At 40.0% G+C, this 19,054-nt stretch overlaps 1 protein-coding gene across 1 annotated transcript in view; it reads right to left on the minus strand.

Moving 5' to 3' along the window:
* The window catches only part of DTNBP1 (dystrobrevin binding protein 1), a 133,987-nt gene that overhangs the window by 111,005 nt on the left and 3,928 nt on the right, over positions 1 to 19,054 (minus strand). Inside the window, exons 2-3 of the mRNA XM_049765272.1 lie at positions 6,253 to 6,306; positions 5,064 to 5,114 (exon numbers count right to left, since the gene is read on the minus strand). Coding sequence (XP_049621229.1) covers positions 5,064 to 5,114; positions 6,253 to 6,306 — 105 coding nt within the window. The remainder of the gene's footprint in view (positions 1 to 5,063; positions 5,115 to 6,252; positions 6,307 to 19,054) is intronic.

Raw genomic sequence — 19,054 nt, forward strand, 5'->3', positions numbered from 1 at the left:
CCCAAGTTTGTTACTGATATATGGTCCCCCAAACACTTCCAGAACACAGTCAAGAGTAACCCTGAGCACCATCAGGTATCCAATTCTAATCCCCCTACCTGAAAAGAATTGTCCTTCCTTTTGTGGAACTTTATTTTTTTACAGCTGTAAATGACTAAAAGAAAATAGTGAAAAATAGATGGACCAGACAAGTAGAAGAGATAGACTCAATACATGTATTACCAGGAAAGCCAGTGTACTAGGCCCTGATGATCACTAAAAAAGAAGCTATTTTTGCCATATGTGGACAAGAAGCAAACATTGGGATGAATAAGAATCGATCCTGTGTATTCAAGAAATTAGGGATTTGACAGTGTAAATAGTGTTAAACCTAACCCAACAGACACATTTCTCTTGAGAAACTATGCTTACAGAAATAGTCTAAGGCAAGTTACTACTCTGAAGAAAATCATTTTATAGGGGCTGGAGTGATAGCACAGCACACGGCTGACCCAGGATAGACCCAGGTTTGATCCCTGACATCCCATATAGTGCCCCAGCCTTCCAGGAGCAATTTCTGAATGCAGAGTCAGGAGTAACTCTTGAGCACCGCAAGGTGTGGCCCAAAAACCATTTAAAAAATCATTTTATTTTATATACTGGAACCATAATGGAAACTTGAGCTCTTTCTGCAGCAAATTATTACAATTTCTATACTTTGGATTTGCATGCACTGGACATTCCTGTAAAAGTCTAAATGGGTCATGTGATAAGTGGTTGTGACTTGTATGTGTTGGCTAGTTTCCATAAATCTATTTGAGTCATTTCTGCAGACAAAAGTTGAAAATGAAAGTATCATACACACACTAAATGCAACATGTCGTCTGTGTACAAATAAATTTCCCTCAGCAAGTACATTTAAATGTAGGTAATAAAAATGAACATTAGTTCCTGTAACAGTAATGCCTGTGAAAATAAGAGTGGGCTTACATTATAAAAAAAAAAATGTAATCAGAGGTTGTAACCACAAGGCCAAGAAGAAATCTTACCGGCATTTTCATATGAAATATACAATTCATCAGCAACCGCACTGAAATCTATGTACAGCTAGATTCAGGAGTAATCAGTTATAAAAGAAGTTTATCTGGGGCCAGAGCGATGGCACGGAGCGGTAAGGCTTTGCCTTACCGGCACTAGCCTAGGACGAACCACGGTTTGATCCCCTGCTGTCCCATATTGTCCCCCAAGTCAGAAGTGATTTCTGAGCACATAGCCAGAAGTAACCCCTGAGCATCACCAGGTATGCCCCCCAAAACAAAACAAAACAAAATAAAAAAAAAGTTTATCGACAACATCTCAAACATAGCAAATTAGGATCTCTGCCAATGAGGCAGTAAAGAGAAACAAAGTGGCAAGTGTGAGGTGTTATTTAGTGTTTCTTTCATTCGGTACTTTTTGATTTATAGATTCTATAAATTCTATAAATCTAAGTACTGTCTCTGTTGTGTATTATATATATTTATGAGTTAATAAATCACAAGGGAAATGAGAAATATTGAGGGGAGAGGAAATAAAACCACAATGTACCAAAAGTTATTGGACACAGAAAAAGCTGAGCTATTTTGGATATTTTTCATTTTTAAAAGAAGGAAATGCATAGCTATAAATTTACATTTAAGAAAGTAAAAATATTAAAGGAATAGTCAATTCATATTTAAGGTACCAGCAAAAAAAAGAAAACTAATTTAAACCCAATGTTAGCAAAATTAAGGAAATAAAATTTTAGAGCAGATATATTAAGAATAAAAACAACTGAGAAAAGCAACAAGATCAAAAAATGCTTCTTCAAATAGATGAACAAATTGAAACCTTCAGATAGATCATAAATAAAAAGGGTATATTTCTTCCACTTCCCTCTTCATTTCCTTTTCCTCCTCTCTCTTTTTTTTTTGTTTTGTTTTTGTTTTTGTTTTTGGTGCTCAGGGGTTACTCCTAGTTCTGCACTCAGCAATAACTCCTGGCAGGTTCAGGGTACCATATAGGATGTCAGGAATTGAACCGGGGTCCATCCGGGATTGTGCACAAGACAAATGCCCTGCCACTGTGCTATTGCTTAGGCTCTCCTTTCCTCCTCTTAACAGTGTCCAGCCCATCCTAGGCAGTCCTGCAGACTGAGGCAAAGTACCCCACTGCTCCCTCGAATCTGACACTGCCCAGTGGAGCAAGATCTATTAGAAAACTTGGTCTCTTTCCATACTCCAACTTCTCCCCCACGTCTGTTCTGCTCCTTGGTTCCAAATTCCACTAGCCCCTGTTGAATCTTACTTCTATACTGAGAGCATTCCTAGCAAGCAAACTGATATACCATCATTAAGTACCCCTTAATTTTTTTTTAAAACTGTTTTTAAACACTATTTTTCTTTAATGTCTCAAAAGGCTTGCTGTTCACTATCGACTGGCCAGATTTGTTGTAAATGTTGAGATGAGATCACAGTCCTGACAGTCCAAAACTGTAGGAGGCCTGGCCTTCCCCCACAGGACGCCTTAGCCCCTGGGTATAGCTGGCACCCTGAAAAACTCCACCACAGGCCTGATTACTGGCATAGATCAGGCTTTCTCTGATGATGGCTCCACTCAAACCACAGTAAAATCACAACCGGATCCCCAAAAGAGCAGCTGAGGCATGTTCTGTGAGTGAAGTGGGGGCTCTCTGGGTCCTCCATAGGCAATCACTGGTCTCTCCAGGACATTTCCAACAAGCCTGAGCAAGAACAGCAGCAGCTGCTGGTGAGATGAGACTTTTGGTGGAGTATATTTCAGCAAAGAAAAACAAAAGAATAAAGTGGATGTTGGTTTATAGAAAAATGCATCAGCACCCTCCACAGCAAGCAGTGGAAATGAGAGATCTACTCTCAGAGCTACCATTACAATCTCCGTCCTTTGGGCCCCTGACTACTTTTCCTCCTGAAGTCACATCTCAATGGATCAGACCTGACGTTTGAGGAACTTCTCTAGATGAGTACTGGAGCAAAGCTGAGAAGCCAAGGCTATGGTACGTCCTTGCTGCTCCAGAAACTTCCTAGCCTCATGGACAGAGGGTCTGACAATGCTGGACATCATTTAAGTTGGGTCTATACCCACCCCAGCATGTGACTGAGCCTTCAGAACTGCAGAGTCCAGAGTCCAGCAGGAAGAACCACCACCACCATCTTGGAACTACCTTGAGGAGTAATAGATGTTCTTTAAATATCTAGAATACAGAGAGGACACCAAAAGCTCAACTACAAACTAACCCTGCTCTGTACATGCAAAGATATGTTCCCAAAGAAGATACCGAGGCCCAGAACATGGCTCAATGGCAGAACACATGTCTGGCAAGTGTGTGGTCCTGAATTCAATCCTCAGGGACACACACACACACACAATCCTCAGGGACACACACACACACACATACACACTGGACAAGAAGCACATGAAAACATTCTCATTATCTTCAATTACTTGAGAAAATCCTTCTCAAGTCTTGGTGAGAATGTGAAGAGTACTGCCAAGATGTGTGACTGTAATATAAACAGTTTAATGTTTTGGTACAACAAAGAATACATTATAGACACCTTTCTGCGGCTGTAAATAATTTCATACGAAGAACTAAAAGGTATCCTATCCTCCCCAAATTCCAATAAAACTGGGTTGAGAATTACCACAGTAGTTAGGACAGCTCAATGTAGAGCATGTGTGAGACCTGGGGTAGGGGAGGATGACTGGAACATGTAAATAATAAACAGAAGACTCATTTATGCGATGGCTCTGTTCGTGTTCATCATATTCACCACTCGACAAAAGCAGCAGAAAATTAATATAAAATCAAACTCTTTTCATTTTAGAGAAGAAGAAAATCCATAAATTCAGCAACCATAAAGAGAAACCCAATAAAGAACTAGAAAAGAGAAAGCAAAATGTAGATGCAAAAGTTAAATATAGACAATTCTATAGAAATACAGATAAAGAATAGAAGCATAACTTTTACACCATACATCTATACCACCTATCTGTCAGATGGCATATTCTTCTGTACAGAACTGAATTAGGAATTACAATCCCTAACCCATATACTTACTTTTTATATATGATAATATAGTGACATATACAGTACATGTAAACGTATATGCATCAAAATAATATTAATATAATTTATACAGAATTTCCACCATTTGAATATGTGACTAAAAATAACAACTACATAAGCGGTATCTCTCTACCATAAAATCTACTCTTTTAAAGAATATAATTCAAGAGTTCTTAGCATATTCAGAGTTGGGCAACTCTCACCACTATCCAATGATAAAACCTTTCCATCATTCCCAGTAGGAACTCCCAGAGAGAGCAGCACTCACTTCTTCCCTCTTCTCCTTCGCTTATCTTATACACTGATCTACTTCTTGTCTCCAGGGATTCACCTTTAGACTCTCTACAAAAGGAATTATATAATATGCAGTCTTTCTGGTGATTCCTTTTACTTAGTATGTTTTTTGGGTTTTTTTGTTTGTTTGCTTATTTTAGGTTTTTGTGGGCCACACCCAGCAGCGCTCCTGGCTCTGTTCTCAGAAATTTCCCCTGGCTTGGGAGACCAGGGATTAAACCCAAGTCCATCCTGGGTCAGCCCCGTACAAAGCAAAATGCTCTACCACTCAATTTTTCTTATTAGATTTTTGGTGTCATACCTTTAAAGAATCATGTGTTTTTTTTAACTTGCATGCCAACCAGCAGAAATAGATTAGAGAAGAAATGATATAAACAAAATATCCAATTATTGGTGACTCAAAGCCCCAATTTCTTTGTGACAATGATATGTAGAATAAAAGCAGTGACTAGAAAACATGACAGTGATAAAACTGCTTAAAGTCTGAGTACTTTGCATTAATAAGCAGATAATTAAAGTTCCTCGGGGAATCCAGTAAGTAAATAAATAATGTTCAGTCACTATATTAAGAGGAAAAATCTAGTTATAAAGATTTTGACCTATAAAACTAAAAGACATTTTACAATAAAATATCATAACCTTTTAAATAAAAAAAACTACTTACCGACTAAGTAATTCTAACCCAGCAGAATACTTTGGCAAATATGAAACAGTCCTATCAAAAGAAACATTGATTAAAATCATTTCTGACTTAAGCCAATAAAAAAAAATAGACATTGTCAACTGTAATATTCCTAATCACTAAAGAGTAAGTTATTTAAACTTTTACAGAAATATATTGTTTAATTTAAAAATTAATATAGTGTTATATATTATTAGTCTTTAATCTATCAACCTATAGATTATTTTACACCCAATAATACAATGAATACTTCAATATAACGGATTTTTTTAAAAAGCTCATAATCTCTAGATTCAAAGTAAAACTTGATCACATACCTGTGATCACGAACCTGAGACAGCCACATGCAAGGCAAACACCCTACCATCTTTGCTAGTAATCCAACCTATTGCTTTGTTTATTTATTATTTTTGGTTTGGGGCCACACCTAGCAGCCGATAGGGGTTATTCTAGATCTGTGCTCAGAAATCACTCCTGGCAGGCTTGGAGAAACCATATGGGATACCAGAGATCAAACCCTAGTTGGCTGCATGCAAGACAAACACCCTCTTCACTGTACTATCGCTCTGGCCTAATGCTTTATTTTTTAAATGAAAATAAATAAAATCACACAGTACTAGGGGTAACACACAAAATAAGTAACAACAAAAGAGAATAACTTGGCAAGAACTGTTTTAATTATTAATTTGCTTTGAATAATGTAGGACTACTAATATACAAATAAAAATGATTAATTGAAAAAAAAAGATTAATTATGCTCCATCAATAGCCATTGATTGTCACAGTTAAACAATAACATTCCACTGTTGGTCAACCATTTTATAACTTTATTGGGAACATTGCCAGTGTTACAAATTTTGCAATCTAAAAATGGTTCTGTAATCAGAAAAATGTCAACCACTGAATAACTAGACTATCGTGACCGCAACCAAAAGCAGTATTAAATTTAATTCGGGGCTGGAGAGATAGCATGGAGGTAAGGCGTTTGCCTTTCATGCAAGAGGTCATCGGTTCAAATCCCGGCGTCCCATATGGTCCCCTGTGCCTGCCAGGAGCAATTTCTGAGCATGGAGCCAGGAGTAACCCCTGAGCACTGCCGGGAGTGACCCAAAAACCACAAAAAAAAAAAAAAAAAATTTAATTCGTAGTAAATGAAAGTACACAGGCTTACCTGGGCTTGCTTTTCACTTTAGCCTCTCTTGATTTGTCACTTAAATTCTTCAGCCTGGAATAACGATTAAATATGTTTTAACAGCAGTTAACATTTTATGTTGGATCAGCTAAGTTTCCCTCTCACCTCTCCTACTCACTCTTCTTGCCCCTGCTCCTCTCACCTCCAGTGCTGTGTGTGGGTCCATGAGGGCCAAGGACAAACACAGGCCTTCTGCATGAAAAGCATTCCCTCCAGCCCACTGAGCTCTCTGTCTCTCTAGCCCCTAAGCTTATTTTTCATTTGGGACCACGCACAGCAATGCTCAGCCATTAGCCACTGTCCTGCACTCAAGAGTATCATTCCTGGCAGTGCTCAGAGGACCATATAGGGTGTCAGGAATCGAATCTGCATCGACCACAGTAAGGCAAGCACCTCTCCACTAAATATCTCTTCAGCCCTTTGGCTAAGTTTTTTTTTTTTTAGCAAGAATTAAGCATCTCTTTAGACAACAGATATTCTCATACTTACTATAGAAAAAAAAATACCACAAATAGAAGCATTTATAGTAAACATTTTTTTTTTATTTATGTGGGGTTTGGGACCCCATCCAGCAGTGCTCAGGAGTTACTCCTGGCTTTGCACTCAGAGATTATTGCTAGATGTGCTTGGGGACTATAAAGGATGTTGGGGTTGGGGATCAAATCAAGGTTGGCTGCATGCAGGGCCAGCGCCTTACCTACTATATTTTGCTCCAGCCTCAATTTTTGTACTTTTATTGTCCAAAATACCTTAAAGCACTTCTTTTCCAGCCCAGGGCTTCGGGGACAGCTGTTCCCAGCTGTGCTCCCAAACATGAACACATTGAAAGCATGTTGGGAGAAAGAGATTCGGACTCCCACATGTCAGGCATGTGCTCTAGACCTCTGAGCCACATGCAGGTATGATCCTGGCACCTCTGCTGTCTGTGACTTTCAGCACCACAGCAAACAGTTTCCAAGGATGTCCTCAGGAGTGTGAAAGCACCAGAGTGTGATTCCAGACAAGCACGGCATGTGAACACCCCAGCGACCCTGGCCAGCTCTACAACTGGAAGGTATGTAAGCACAAGAACTGAAGAGAGTGAAACCTGGCCTGTGTGCAAAGAAATGCAAGCTGGGGCCAGCTCTGTGGCCAACTGCACAAGCAATGCAACCTTGCAGGCAGCCTTCAGTGAGCACCAGCAGCTGAAAAATTTGCCAACACCAGAGCCAAGTGCAATGCCTGTCATCACAGCATCAACAATAATGAAGGGAATGGGGAGCAGTATAATAAATATGGCCCCACCATTACCACCATACTCACAGACAAGGACCTGTCTGGATCCCTGGAGTCTTGTGCCACCCAACAGGATCCCCACTCGGGGGGGGGGGGGGGCAGTCCTGTACTGTGAAATGGGGCTGCACTGAGCTAGCTGGATTGCTCCATTCCAGCCACCTGGATACCTTGAGCCCTGGTGCCTCCTGACCACCCTGCCCATCCTGACTTGGGGAGGCAGATGAAATATGGCACTCTTCAAGGAAACAGACTAAATACTTCTAAACTGTATGGAACCATAAAACTGTCAGAATTGCCAAAAACAATACTAACCAAAGAAGAAGATGAAAGGCAGTGCAGACCCAAACTGTATAATAACCAAAACTGCATGGTGCTGGAACAAAAACAGCCACTCAGCAATAAAATCAAATTGAGAGCCCAAAGAGAAACTCTTAGGTACACATGGTTTCGTGACAATGGGGTTAAGTACATTCCTGGAACAAGGAAAGCCTCTTCAACAAATGGTGCTGGCAAAACTGAACAACCACAAGCAAAAACATGAAAGTGGACTCCTCCCTCACTTCATTCACAAAGCATAATAAAAGACTTCGATATTTATCTTGTTTGTGTTAAATACATGGAGGAAAACATAGGCAGGATGCTCCAAGACCTTAAAACTCAAAATAGTTTTCAATAATGTGACCCCATTGGGAGAGAAAACAAAACCAGAAATAAAAGAACTGTCAAAATTCAAAAGCTTTTTCACTACTAAAAACAAGTGAAAGTAAAGATATTCCTTGGTAGAAGGAAAAATTCATAAATCACACATAGTGATATATAAACCACTTTCCATAACAGCAACAAGCAAATCTATCAGAAAATATGCAGAAGAGATGAGCAGACAATTCTTTAAAGTGACATAAAGATGATCAACAGTTAAAGTGTCCATCACTGCTATGGATTACTATGGAAATGTAAATTAAATGATAACGAGGGTCCAGAGAAATAGTTGTGACAATGGCCTATATCAAAATGTCAAGAAGTGGGGCCGGGCAGTGGCGCTAAAGGTAAGGTGCGCCTGCCTTGCCTGCGCTAGCCATTGATGGACCGCGGTTCGATCCCCCGGTGTCCCATATGGTCCCCCAAGAAGCCAGGAGCAACTTCTGAGCACATAGCCAGGAGTAACCCCTGAGCGTTACCAGGTGTGGCCCAAAAACCAAAAAAAAAAAAAAAATGTCAAGAAGTGATGGTGCAAACGTGAATGAATGCAGATGACAGTCCCCACTGCTTAGCTCTGTCTCTTTGGAAAGCAGTTTGGAGATTCCTAAAAAAATTATGACTAGGGGCCAGAACGATGGTGCAGTGGTAGGGCATTTGCCTTGCAGGCGACTGACCCAGGATGGACTGGGGTTCAATCCCCAGCATCCCATATGGTCCCCCGAGCCAGGAGCAATTTCTGATCACATAGCCAGGAGTAAGTAAGCCCTGAGTGTCACTGGGTATGGATCAAAAATCAAAAAAAAAAAATTATAACTAGAGTCAGAGAGACAGTATATGGGATAAGAAATTTGCCTTGCACACAGTCAACCTTGGTTGAATCCCTGGCACAGATAATGGCCCTCTGAGTCCCACCAGGAGTGACCCTAAGCATAGAGCTAGGAATAAGCCCTGAGCACTATAAGGTATAATCAAAACCAACCCCCTCCAATATATTAACAGGACTTCCAGACAACTCTATTCCTGGGCTTCTCCTCCTAAACACAAAACCACTTATCTAAAAGAACCCTATGTTTATAGCAGTGCTCTTTACAACAGCCAAGGTCAGGAAAACAGCTCTGTACCCAACAACAGATGAGGGGTAAAGAAAATGGTTTATACACACGATGTCAGCTATGAGAACAAATGAATCTTGAAGTCTGTTGCAGTTTGGCTGGACTTAGAGGAAGTCATGCTAAAGAATGAATCAGAAAGTAAAAGTCAAATATCAGATCATCTAAGTCATCTGTAAAATATAAAGAAACAAAGGGAAGGATCAGACACTCCCAGAGGAAATTACCCTTAGATATTGAAATAGAACAAGCATCTTAGGATGCTGGAGGGTGGGAGGCCCCTTGGGATAACGGTGGCAGGATCCTGGCACACTGGTGGAGCATCATACAACCCAGTGTTTATTCTCTGCTGCACCATCACCAAAGTGTGTGTGACCCCTCAGACGGCAAAGTGATGACAACAGAGAAAGGTTAAGAGACTATGAGGTACTGCATTAGTATGGAATCAAGGCTTCCTAAAGTCCCAGCTCCTATAAACAGCTTCATCCTCACTGCCCCATTCCTCTTCCTAACACCCACCCCCAGAAAAATGTACATGCTACCATGTAAAAACATCCACAAAGAATTCACTGAGCTTCTGGCAACCTTTTCCTACTTAAACAATAAATGCATACTTTTGATTTCAAAGCTAACTTTAAACTTCAATATCTGTCATTTCAGTAATTCATTTTTAGATGGTTCCAAATTTAATAACAGCACATTCATTTCTTCAAATTTTCTAACAAAATACTAAAATGGATTTTACCCCAAAATAGGTTATTAGTAAAATTGTATAAAATTATTTTAAGTAAATAAAATTGTCTGGAGCAATGATCGATGACTAGTAGAAACCAGTTTTCTCTAGCTGACTTAGCCCAACAGAGTAACTTGATCTCCTATTTATTTGCACTTCAATTTCCTATCTAACCTCATCGTCCATTATGAAAGGTGAGGGAAACTGCTTTAAACCACCATAAAACATGTTAATTAGCATAGTCTGTTATTATGGGTCAATGCTTTTAACTATATTTACTGTCACCATTATCCTGAGTTCAAACTGTTTACAAATTCAAACCTGATCTGTTATACGTCCTTACTAATACAGATCACTTTCTTTTTATCCCTGACATGTTCCATATTTTATTTACATTTCAAACCTAACTTTAATCTCGAAATTAGTCGTACACCTATTTTCTTTTTGAATTTGTTCATTTAACCTTATATGCATAGCTTGTCACAAACTGTCAATAATTATTTACCATGTCTGTTATATGGAACACAAAGAAACAGCTGTTAACAGAACAATGACTTCGCCACAACATTTTTTTTAAAATTATACATACAGGTGTCAAAACAAGTCTGAACTATTTTTTTGATACGACCACTAATCAGCACACACACTGCTTTAAAACTTAACACAATTTATGACAATATACCTGCCACTTTACCTGCTACTTTAGACAATTTAACTGTAGCTTTCACTAAGATGAATAAAGTATGCTATTGCTGGTTTTCTTCTGGAGAAACTTAACTTTTTAGAAACATACTCAATCCCACCACCATCTGACATTTCTCACTATGCTTTCATCTTGCAAACCTGGATCCCATTTTGAGCACTCCAGGTTTCTGCCTAAAGGACACTACCTCAACAAGAGAAAAAAATTGTGCTGCAGCTTTCCTCCTGTTACCTGAAAACACAGTAGGTGTACATATATTCCTATAAATGTCCATGTCATGTTTTGCCAGCTGGCATTCTTTTACTTAATGTGTGGGTATTTTGCATTGTGATATTTAATCAAGATACTAACGTGAGTAGGAGGATACTGATTTGAGACAAGCCTGAAATCATTAAAATCAATTGTTGTATGTTTGTTGTTCTGGTGGCTGTGGAAGCTTCATAGGTTCTTTGGGCATTGTTAGGTATCTTAGTTCTTGAAAGACAACTTTAACGCTAGAGGAATTTTTCTAACACTGTGTATTGTGAATTCACCCTTGGTGACCCAGTTGTCATGCCTGTCCACCTTGGAATTATCAAATCTTCATCATCTTCAAGGCCCCAACTAACGATACTATTGCCTACTCCTTTTTGTCTTTCTTCAAGTTCTTCCAACAAGCAAAAATTATGAGGAACCTATCTCCTGTAGAAACAGTTATCTTCTCTTGCAGTTTGGCACCACTAATCTACACCACTTTCTTTTTGAAAAATTGGGTCAAGGAAGCAAGGTAATCCGTCATACTTCAAAGTGCAAGAGTTCTAAAGCTTGAAAGATTCAGAATCAGGAAAGAAGCTAATCCAGGAATTGTTACTAGAACAATTCAATATATAATAATATATAATATATATAAAATAAAATATATAATAAATACCACGAATTACATTCCATAACTATGAGTACTTACTAGAATAATTAGAGAATTTCTACCCTACCTAATCCCAAAAGTGCCATTTCAGTTCTGACCTTTTTAACATTTCTTAAATTTCCAACTACTTCCTGGAACTCAAAGTGTTGTTACTTCATGACAAATTTCACAGTCAACTGCTCCTTCGCTCTCAAAGTTGCTCTTAAGATCATTTCTGTTGGAAAATTACATCATTTGCCTCCAATACTCCAAAATCTACATTTGATCTTTCTAATTCCCTTTCTAATTCCCTCCCTATATTTTTCACTGCTTCCAATTTGACCAGAGCCTGCCCACTCATTCCCTTCTTAAAATTCTACCAGCTCTGTCTAATCTCTTAGCTGGTCCATGACTTTAACAACTTACACAATCTCCCTATTGCCTATCCTAACTCCTCCTTTCAAAGTCATATTCCAGGAATATGAATTGGCTCATACTGTTCTATGCTACTTGTCAAATGATTCAACCAAATTAAAATCTTGAAATTGAGCTCCCATATGATCCAGCAATACCACTCCTAGAGATATACCCCTGGAATGCAAAATCACAATACAAATATGTTCTTTGCACCCTTATGTTTATTGCAACACTATTTACAGTAGCTAGAATCTGGGCCGGAGAGATAGCATGAAGGTAAGGCGTTTGCCTTGCATGCAGAAGGATGGTGGTTCGAATCCCAGCATCCCAGTATCCCCTATGGTCTCCCTCTTCCCCAGCCTGCCAGGAGAGATTTCTGAGCATAGAGCCAAGAGTAATCCCTGAGCACTGCCAGGTGTGACCCAAAAACCAAACCAAAACAAACCAAACCAAAACAAAACAAAAAACAAGAGAATCTAAAAACAACCCAGGTGCCTGACAACAGATGAGTGGCTAAAGAAACTGGTACATTTACACAATGGAATACTATATGCAGCCATTAGGAAAAACAAAATCATAAAATTTGCCTATACATAGATGCACATGGAGTCTATTATGTTCAATGAAATGAGCCAGAGAGAGAGGAACTAACATAGAAGAGTCTCACTCATCTGTGGGATATAAGAAAAATAAAAGAGAGTATGGTAATAATATCCAGAGACAATAGAATTGAACACTGGGAAGACCAGCTCATGACATGAAGCTTGCCACAAAAAGTAGTGAGTGCAGCTAGAACACTAACCACAATTACAACTACCATGAAAATGATAGTGAGAGAGAGAGAGGAAGAATGCCTGTCTGAGACAGGCAGGGGGTTGGGGTGGGAGAGGGAAATGGGGTGGTAACACTGGTAGTGGGAAGACTGCACTGGTAAAGGATGATGTACATTCCATGACTGAAACCCCAGTATGAAAATTTTTATAAAAATGGTGATAAATAAAAAATTGTATTAATAATAAGAATCAAGCCAGGACCACCCCACAAAAAAGCCATCACACCACCACCCCCAATCTCCCTGAATCAGCTTTCTTTTTTAGCAACAGCATTTCCAACCTCGTAATATTTTGCTTCCTGCCCTTGACAGGCACAGCACAGAGAGAACATTGGTCTAGTACTGGTATGTGATCCAAAACTTCCTTTTCTCCTAGAACCGGGCTCACCACGGAGCAATCATGTAATAAACTGGAAGAGTCACTGTTGCAAACGTTCCTTCCAGCTTTGTCTCTCAGGATTGCTTGCACCTCTGAAATGCCTTTACTAAAGTCACCACAACCCAGCCAGAGGTGTCAAGGTGGTGTCCAGAAGTCAACCCCACACGGAGGCTTTTGTATGTTTGTCTGGCTATTTCCTGTGGACTCACAAACCACCACTGTCACTGTATAAATCTTTAAGATCCAGCTCCTCGAGCCCGGAGAGATAGCACAGAGGCGTTTGCCTTGCAAGCAGCTGATCCAGGACCTAAGGTGGTTGGTTCGAATCACGGTGTCCCATATGGTCCACTGTGCCTGCCAGGATCTATTTCTTTTTTTTTTTTGGTTTTTGGGCCACACCCGGTAACGCTCAGGAGTTACTCCTGGCTATGCGCTCAGAAGTCGCTCCTGGCTTGGGGGACCATATGGGAAACCGGGGGATCGAACCGCAGTCTGTCCAAGGCTAGCGCAGGCAAGGCAGGCACCTTACCTCTAGCGCCACCGTCCGGCCCCCCAAGGATCTATTTCTGAGCAGACAGCCAGGAGTAACCCCTGAGCAACGCCAGGTGTGGCCCAAAAACCAAAAAAAAAAAAAAAAAAGATCTAGCTCCTCCTTTATATTTAAGGGCATCTGGGAGGCATTTTAGTTAAATATGCTCCCAAAATCTAATGTGATATTCATATACTTCTTGTAAGCCTAGAGAACTCATATATCATATTTTTGGGGGGCCACCCCCGGCGGTGCTCAGGGGTTACTCCTAGCTATCTGCTCAGAAATTGCTCCTAGCAGGCATGGGGGACCATATGGGACACCGGGATTCGAACCAACCCCCTTAGGTCCTGGATCAGCTGCTTGCAAGGCAAATGCCGCTGTGCTATCTCTCCAGCCCCTCATAAATCATATTTTAAGAAAATGAGAGTTGCTCTCTATAAAAATAATTTTTATTTCATTAAAGAACTGTGGCTTACAAAGTATTGCTCATTGAGTTTTAGGCATATTTCAACACCAGTGTCAACTCCTATCACCAGTGCTTCCATACACTGTCATCCCCCACCTCCTTCCTGACACCTTCAGAGACACATTCCAAAGTTCGATGGCTGCAACTTACACCTGAAGTTTTCAGTGTTATTGAGTCTGTGCTTTGGATTTATAGCTGTGCCACTCTCTCACGTCACCAAAAAATAGAAGCCCTGATCCCTCTCCCCCCATCGTTTCTATTCATCATCATCTTCCTTTTTGCCTTGATTTCTTTCCTTCTCTATGCCTTTCCTCTCTAGGTTCGGAGGGCAAGGGTGATCTACTTTACTGCATTATATTTCCTCATCCAGTTATTCGATATGCCACAGGTAAGTGTGATTGCCCTGTGTTTGTCCTTCTAGCTTACTTAGGACTCTCCATACCATTTCCACGGGGGTTGAACCAGTCAATATTCCAACCAAAAGGATGAAAGTTCCTATTTTCCTACAGCCTTGCCAGCACAGATTGTTCCAACAATTTTTGATATGTGCCTTTCTCACTGGTGTGAGATTAGATCTCATTGTGGTCTTGACTTGGATTTCCTAAATGATAAGTGATGCTGAGCCCTTTTTCATGAGCTCTGCCTGTTTCCTCTGAGAAATGTCTGCTCATTCCATCTCCCTATTTCTTATAAGGTTTTTGAAATTCTTTTGGTTAATTTTTGTACTTTATATATCATGAATATCAAGGCTTTATCTGATATGCTGAATATGAATATGTTTTCCCATTTAGCTAGCTGTCTTTTAGTTTTAGCTTGTGTTTCTTTTGCCAAGTAGAAACGCTTCAATTTGATGTAGTCCCATTTGTTTATTTTTGAAAAGGAAAGAAGTTTCTGTGAAAAAGAAATACTTTGCCTAGTATTAATAATACTTAGTAAGAACTCAAAAAAATTGTGGATGGGGATTGTAGGAGCTATACCTGGCATTGCTCTTGGCACCGAGCTCAGGGATCATTTCTAGCAGAGCTCAGGGAATCGGAATCATAAGGGGTGTTGGGGACAGAATGTGGATTGGCCACATGCAAGGTCATTGTAATAATGCTTCAACCCCAAATTTAGTAAATATTTATTATATCAGGCTGAAGACAAATTTGTTCTTTTTGTCTATTCAAAAATCTGAGCAATTCTGTAAGAGTCAACATCTCAGGTAAAAGCTCACTAATATAGATTTATGTTTATTACATTCATACAAAATGTAGATTTATATTATTAGGCCATCTCCTTTAAGTGGGGTTTGAAAGTACAGGAAAGGAGAGGAGAGAGCGCTCTGGGGTCAGATGAGAGGGAACTATCTTCAGGCTAGTTGAGAACTGTAATAACATACAGATTTTCTAGATCCTTCCACAGGAACCCAGAGCATGACAAACAGGAAACTCCAGCCATCAACAGGCAGTTACAAATCTTCAGTAAACCTGACTTTTGGTTGCATGAAGGACTTTGCATGCTGGAATTCTTTAATTGTAAAGCCTTTGGTCATAACTGCATAAAAAGGCAAAAAGTGGACACTACAAGGATGTAAAATAAAATATGTGCTCCTACATATCCAGAACTTTACCTCAGAGGTCAAACTGATCCTGAAACAATAGATATATTTTGCAAACTCTCCAAAAAGCACCACTACTTCCTTTTGTTTAGATGCATACTGTAGTGCTTAAGGGTAACTCTTGACTTTAAATTCTATGTCACTCTTGGGACCATATGGAATTCCAGGAATTAAACCTAGGCAGCTGTGTACAAAGCAAGTACCCTACCCACTGTACTGTTGATCCATCTCCCAGAAGTGATACATTGGGGGGGGGGACGGGACACATCCATCGGCATCAGCATTCTGAGGTTATTCCTTGCTCTGCGCCAGACAGAAATCACTCCTGGCAGGCTGGGGGGGACCATATGGGATGCTGGAATCAAACCTGGGTTCATCCTGGGTCAGCAGTGTACAAAGCAAACACCCTACCACTATGCAATCTCTCAGCCCCAGAAGTAATACTTTTGACAAGTCTTATCATACTAGAACTCCCCTAAGGTGATAGAATGGAGCTTGCACAACAATGGAGATGAAAGACTTACTACATCAAAAACTGTTAAGTTATTGTTTAAAGAAATGGAATACAGACAGAAATGGAAAAATATTAACATTCTTCCCAGAGTGACCAATGTAATGCCTAACAATATCTCAGTGGACAGAGAACAAATATGACTGAAATTCATATGGAATCATAAAAATCCCTGAAGAGCCAAAGAAAGTCTGAGAAAACAAAAACAAACAAAAACAAAAACAAAGCAACTGTCATCAAAAGAATGTGGTATTGGGAAAAAAAATCTAATCCTCAGACCAATGGAAAAGAACTCAGAAATAAGATCTCTCATATGATCTATGACAAAAAGAAAGCCAAAAGCATAAGAGAAAGTAAGGAAAGCATCCCAACAAGTGGTGATGGGAAAACTGGACAGCCACATGCAAAGAGTGAAATTAGACACCACACCAGGCACAGAAGGTTAGCTCAAAATGAAAAACAGATGTTAGACCTAAAACCAAGAAATACACTGAAGGCAGAATAGTTCATGACAGTGTTTTCAGTCGTGTCTTGGATAATTTCACCCTACTGGCATGGAAAGCAAAAGCAAAAATAAACAATGAAAACAAATATTTATTTTAAAAATGCTTTTTTTATAGCACCAAACTCCTAATCAACTACACTGTAGGAAAAAAAGTTATCCCTAAAACAAAAATACCCTATTGAGTGAAGAAAAATAACTACATACCACACATCTGACAAAGAGCTAAATTTAAAACTCACAAAACACACCAACCGAAAAAACAAGCCACATCGGGACAGAGTGACATAGCACAGCCGATATGGCACTTGTCTCGCACGTGGTTAACTTGGGTTTGATCTTTGGCATCCCATATTGTCCCTGGAGTCTGCCAGGAATAATTCCAGACAGCAAAGCCAGCAGTAATTTCTGAGCAACACTGGGTGTGGCCCAAAAACCACAGGAAAATAAGAAACCAAAAGCAAACAAACAAAAACCCAAAACAAAACAAAAACCACACTGCCACCAACAATGGAGGGAAGAGCTGAAAAGACCCTTTCCTTTTCCAAAGAAGACATCAGAGCCAACAAGCAAAGGAGAAGGTGCTTACCTACCATCAATTATCAGGAAAGCTCAAATCAAAATGACAAGGAGCTGTATCACCTCACACCAGCAAGGACTGTCCAAATCGAAAAGACTAGAAACAACCCAGTGCTGGAATACTAGTAAGCGGTAAGAAAATAATGAACCCTTGCTTTTTTTTGCAAAGACACACGAGGACTTGGAGGGGCTAAAGGTAAGCGAAATAAATCAGGAGAAAGAGAAAGACTGAGCGATTCCTTCTAGTAAACTAGTGGGTTAAAGGGAAACAAAGCAAAGTAGCAGGCAATGTCTAATGAAAATGAGCCCTTGGACTCTGACCTGGTGACGGAGGATTCAAGTAGGGTAGAGGGGTGGAATGAAAGGAGGGTCCCATGCATGGTAGTGAAGGGCGATTAGCACTTTGATGGTGGTTGTAGGTGGCAACTTTGTATTTCTAAAGCATATAAACACATACATTCGTGTAAGTCAATGCCACCTGAATTAAAAAAAATAAAAAATTAAGGGACCAGATAGCACAATGGGTAGGACTTTGCCTTGTATGTGGTTGACCCAGGTTTGATTCCCAGCATCCTTTATGGTGCCCCCAGTCTTCGAGGAGTGATTTCTGAGTGCAGTCAGGAGTAACCTGAGTACTATTGGGTGTGGCCCAAAATACCAAAAAAAGGGGGGGGGGCAGAAAAAACAGTCCAGGTCACCCACTTAGAACAGTAAGCTCACAATGTTAACATAATTGTCATTATACATCAAATGCAAAAGTCCATGAGTCCCTCCAGATCTCCAGCCATAACTGGTCCTTACATTGCATTTTTTCCTAAGTATGAAACACAAAAACTACGGTGCATCAGAAATACTTGAATCACTCAGATGATATTGTTTTGTCTGAAAATAATCCTATTTATTTCTGATTATTTGGGGGTGGGGGGTTGGCAGGGATTAGTAATTTGTCTGGTTTCTATGAGAATGTTTAGAAGCTGATTATAAGCAGATAAACTCTGAGAATGTGCTGCTCTGGGCTGGGCAGAGGAAATACTAGCCCCAACTAGGAGCTCTGAAAAAGACCTGCTCTCTACTAATTCCCTGGGGTAAGCTGAACACTTAGTTTCCAAAGAGAATGGTAGAAATGAACTTCTCAGGCAGCAGCCTAAAAGCACTAATGCAAAGCCCAACCTGATAGTTCGAGAAAGGAAGGGCCATGTAATTTTCCCTTCCGGACCCCTCGTTCCTTCACGAAGGCAATATACAGGCATGATGTGTTATTTTTCACCTTTTTCTGCAAAACAAGATTTTCAATCAAGTCAGTCAAATGGCTGGTTTCTGGATGAATAGACAAATGTTAATTGAAATGGGATGCAGGGGGCTTTTCTCGGGAAGAAATGCATATGAATTTCCGAACCTAAAGAAGCAAACGTTAGAGAGTTGAAGCTGCCAGTCATCAAAACATCCCTGAGATGTTATTTCTAAGGAGTGAAGTGTCTGCCAGGTAGACAGGATAATAGCACAGACGGAGAGTTCAATGGCTTGTCAGCTGAATGTCTCGAACTGGCAAGAAGCCAGCCAA

This window comes from Suncus etruscus, chromosome 18 (genome assembly GCF_024139225.1).
Source record: "Suncus etruscus isolate mSunEtr1 chromosome 18, mSunEtr1.pri.cur, whole genome shotgun sequence".
Taxonomy (NCBI): Eukaryota; Metazoa; Chordata; class Mammalia; order Eulipotyphla; family Soricidae; genus Suncus; species Suncus etruscus.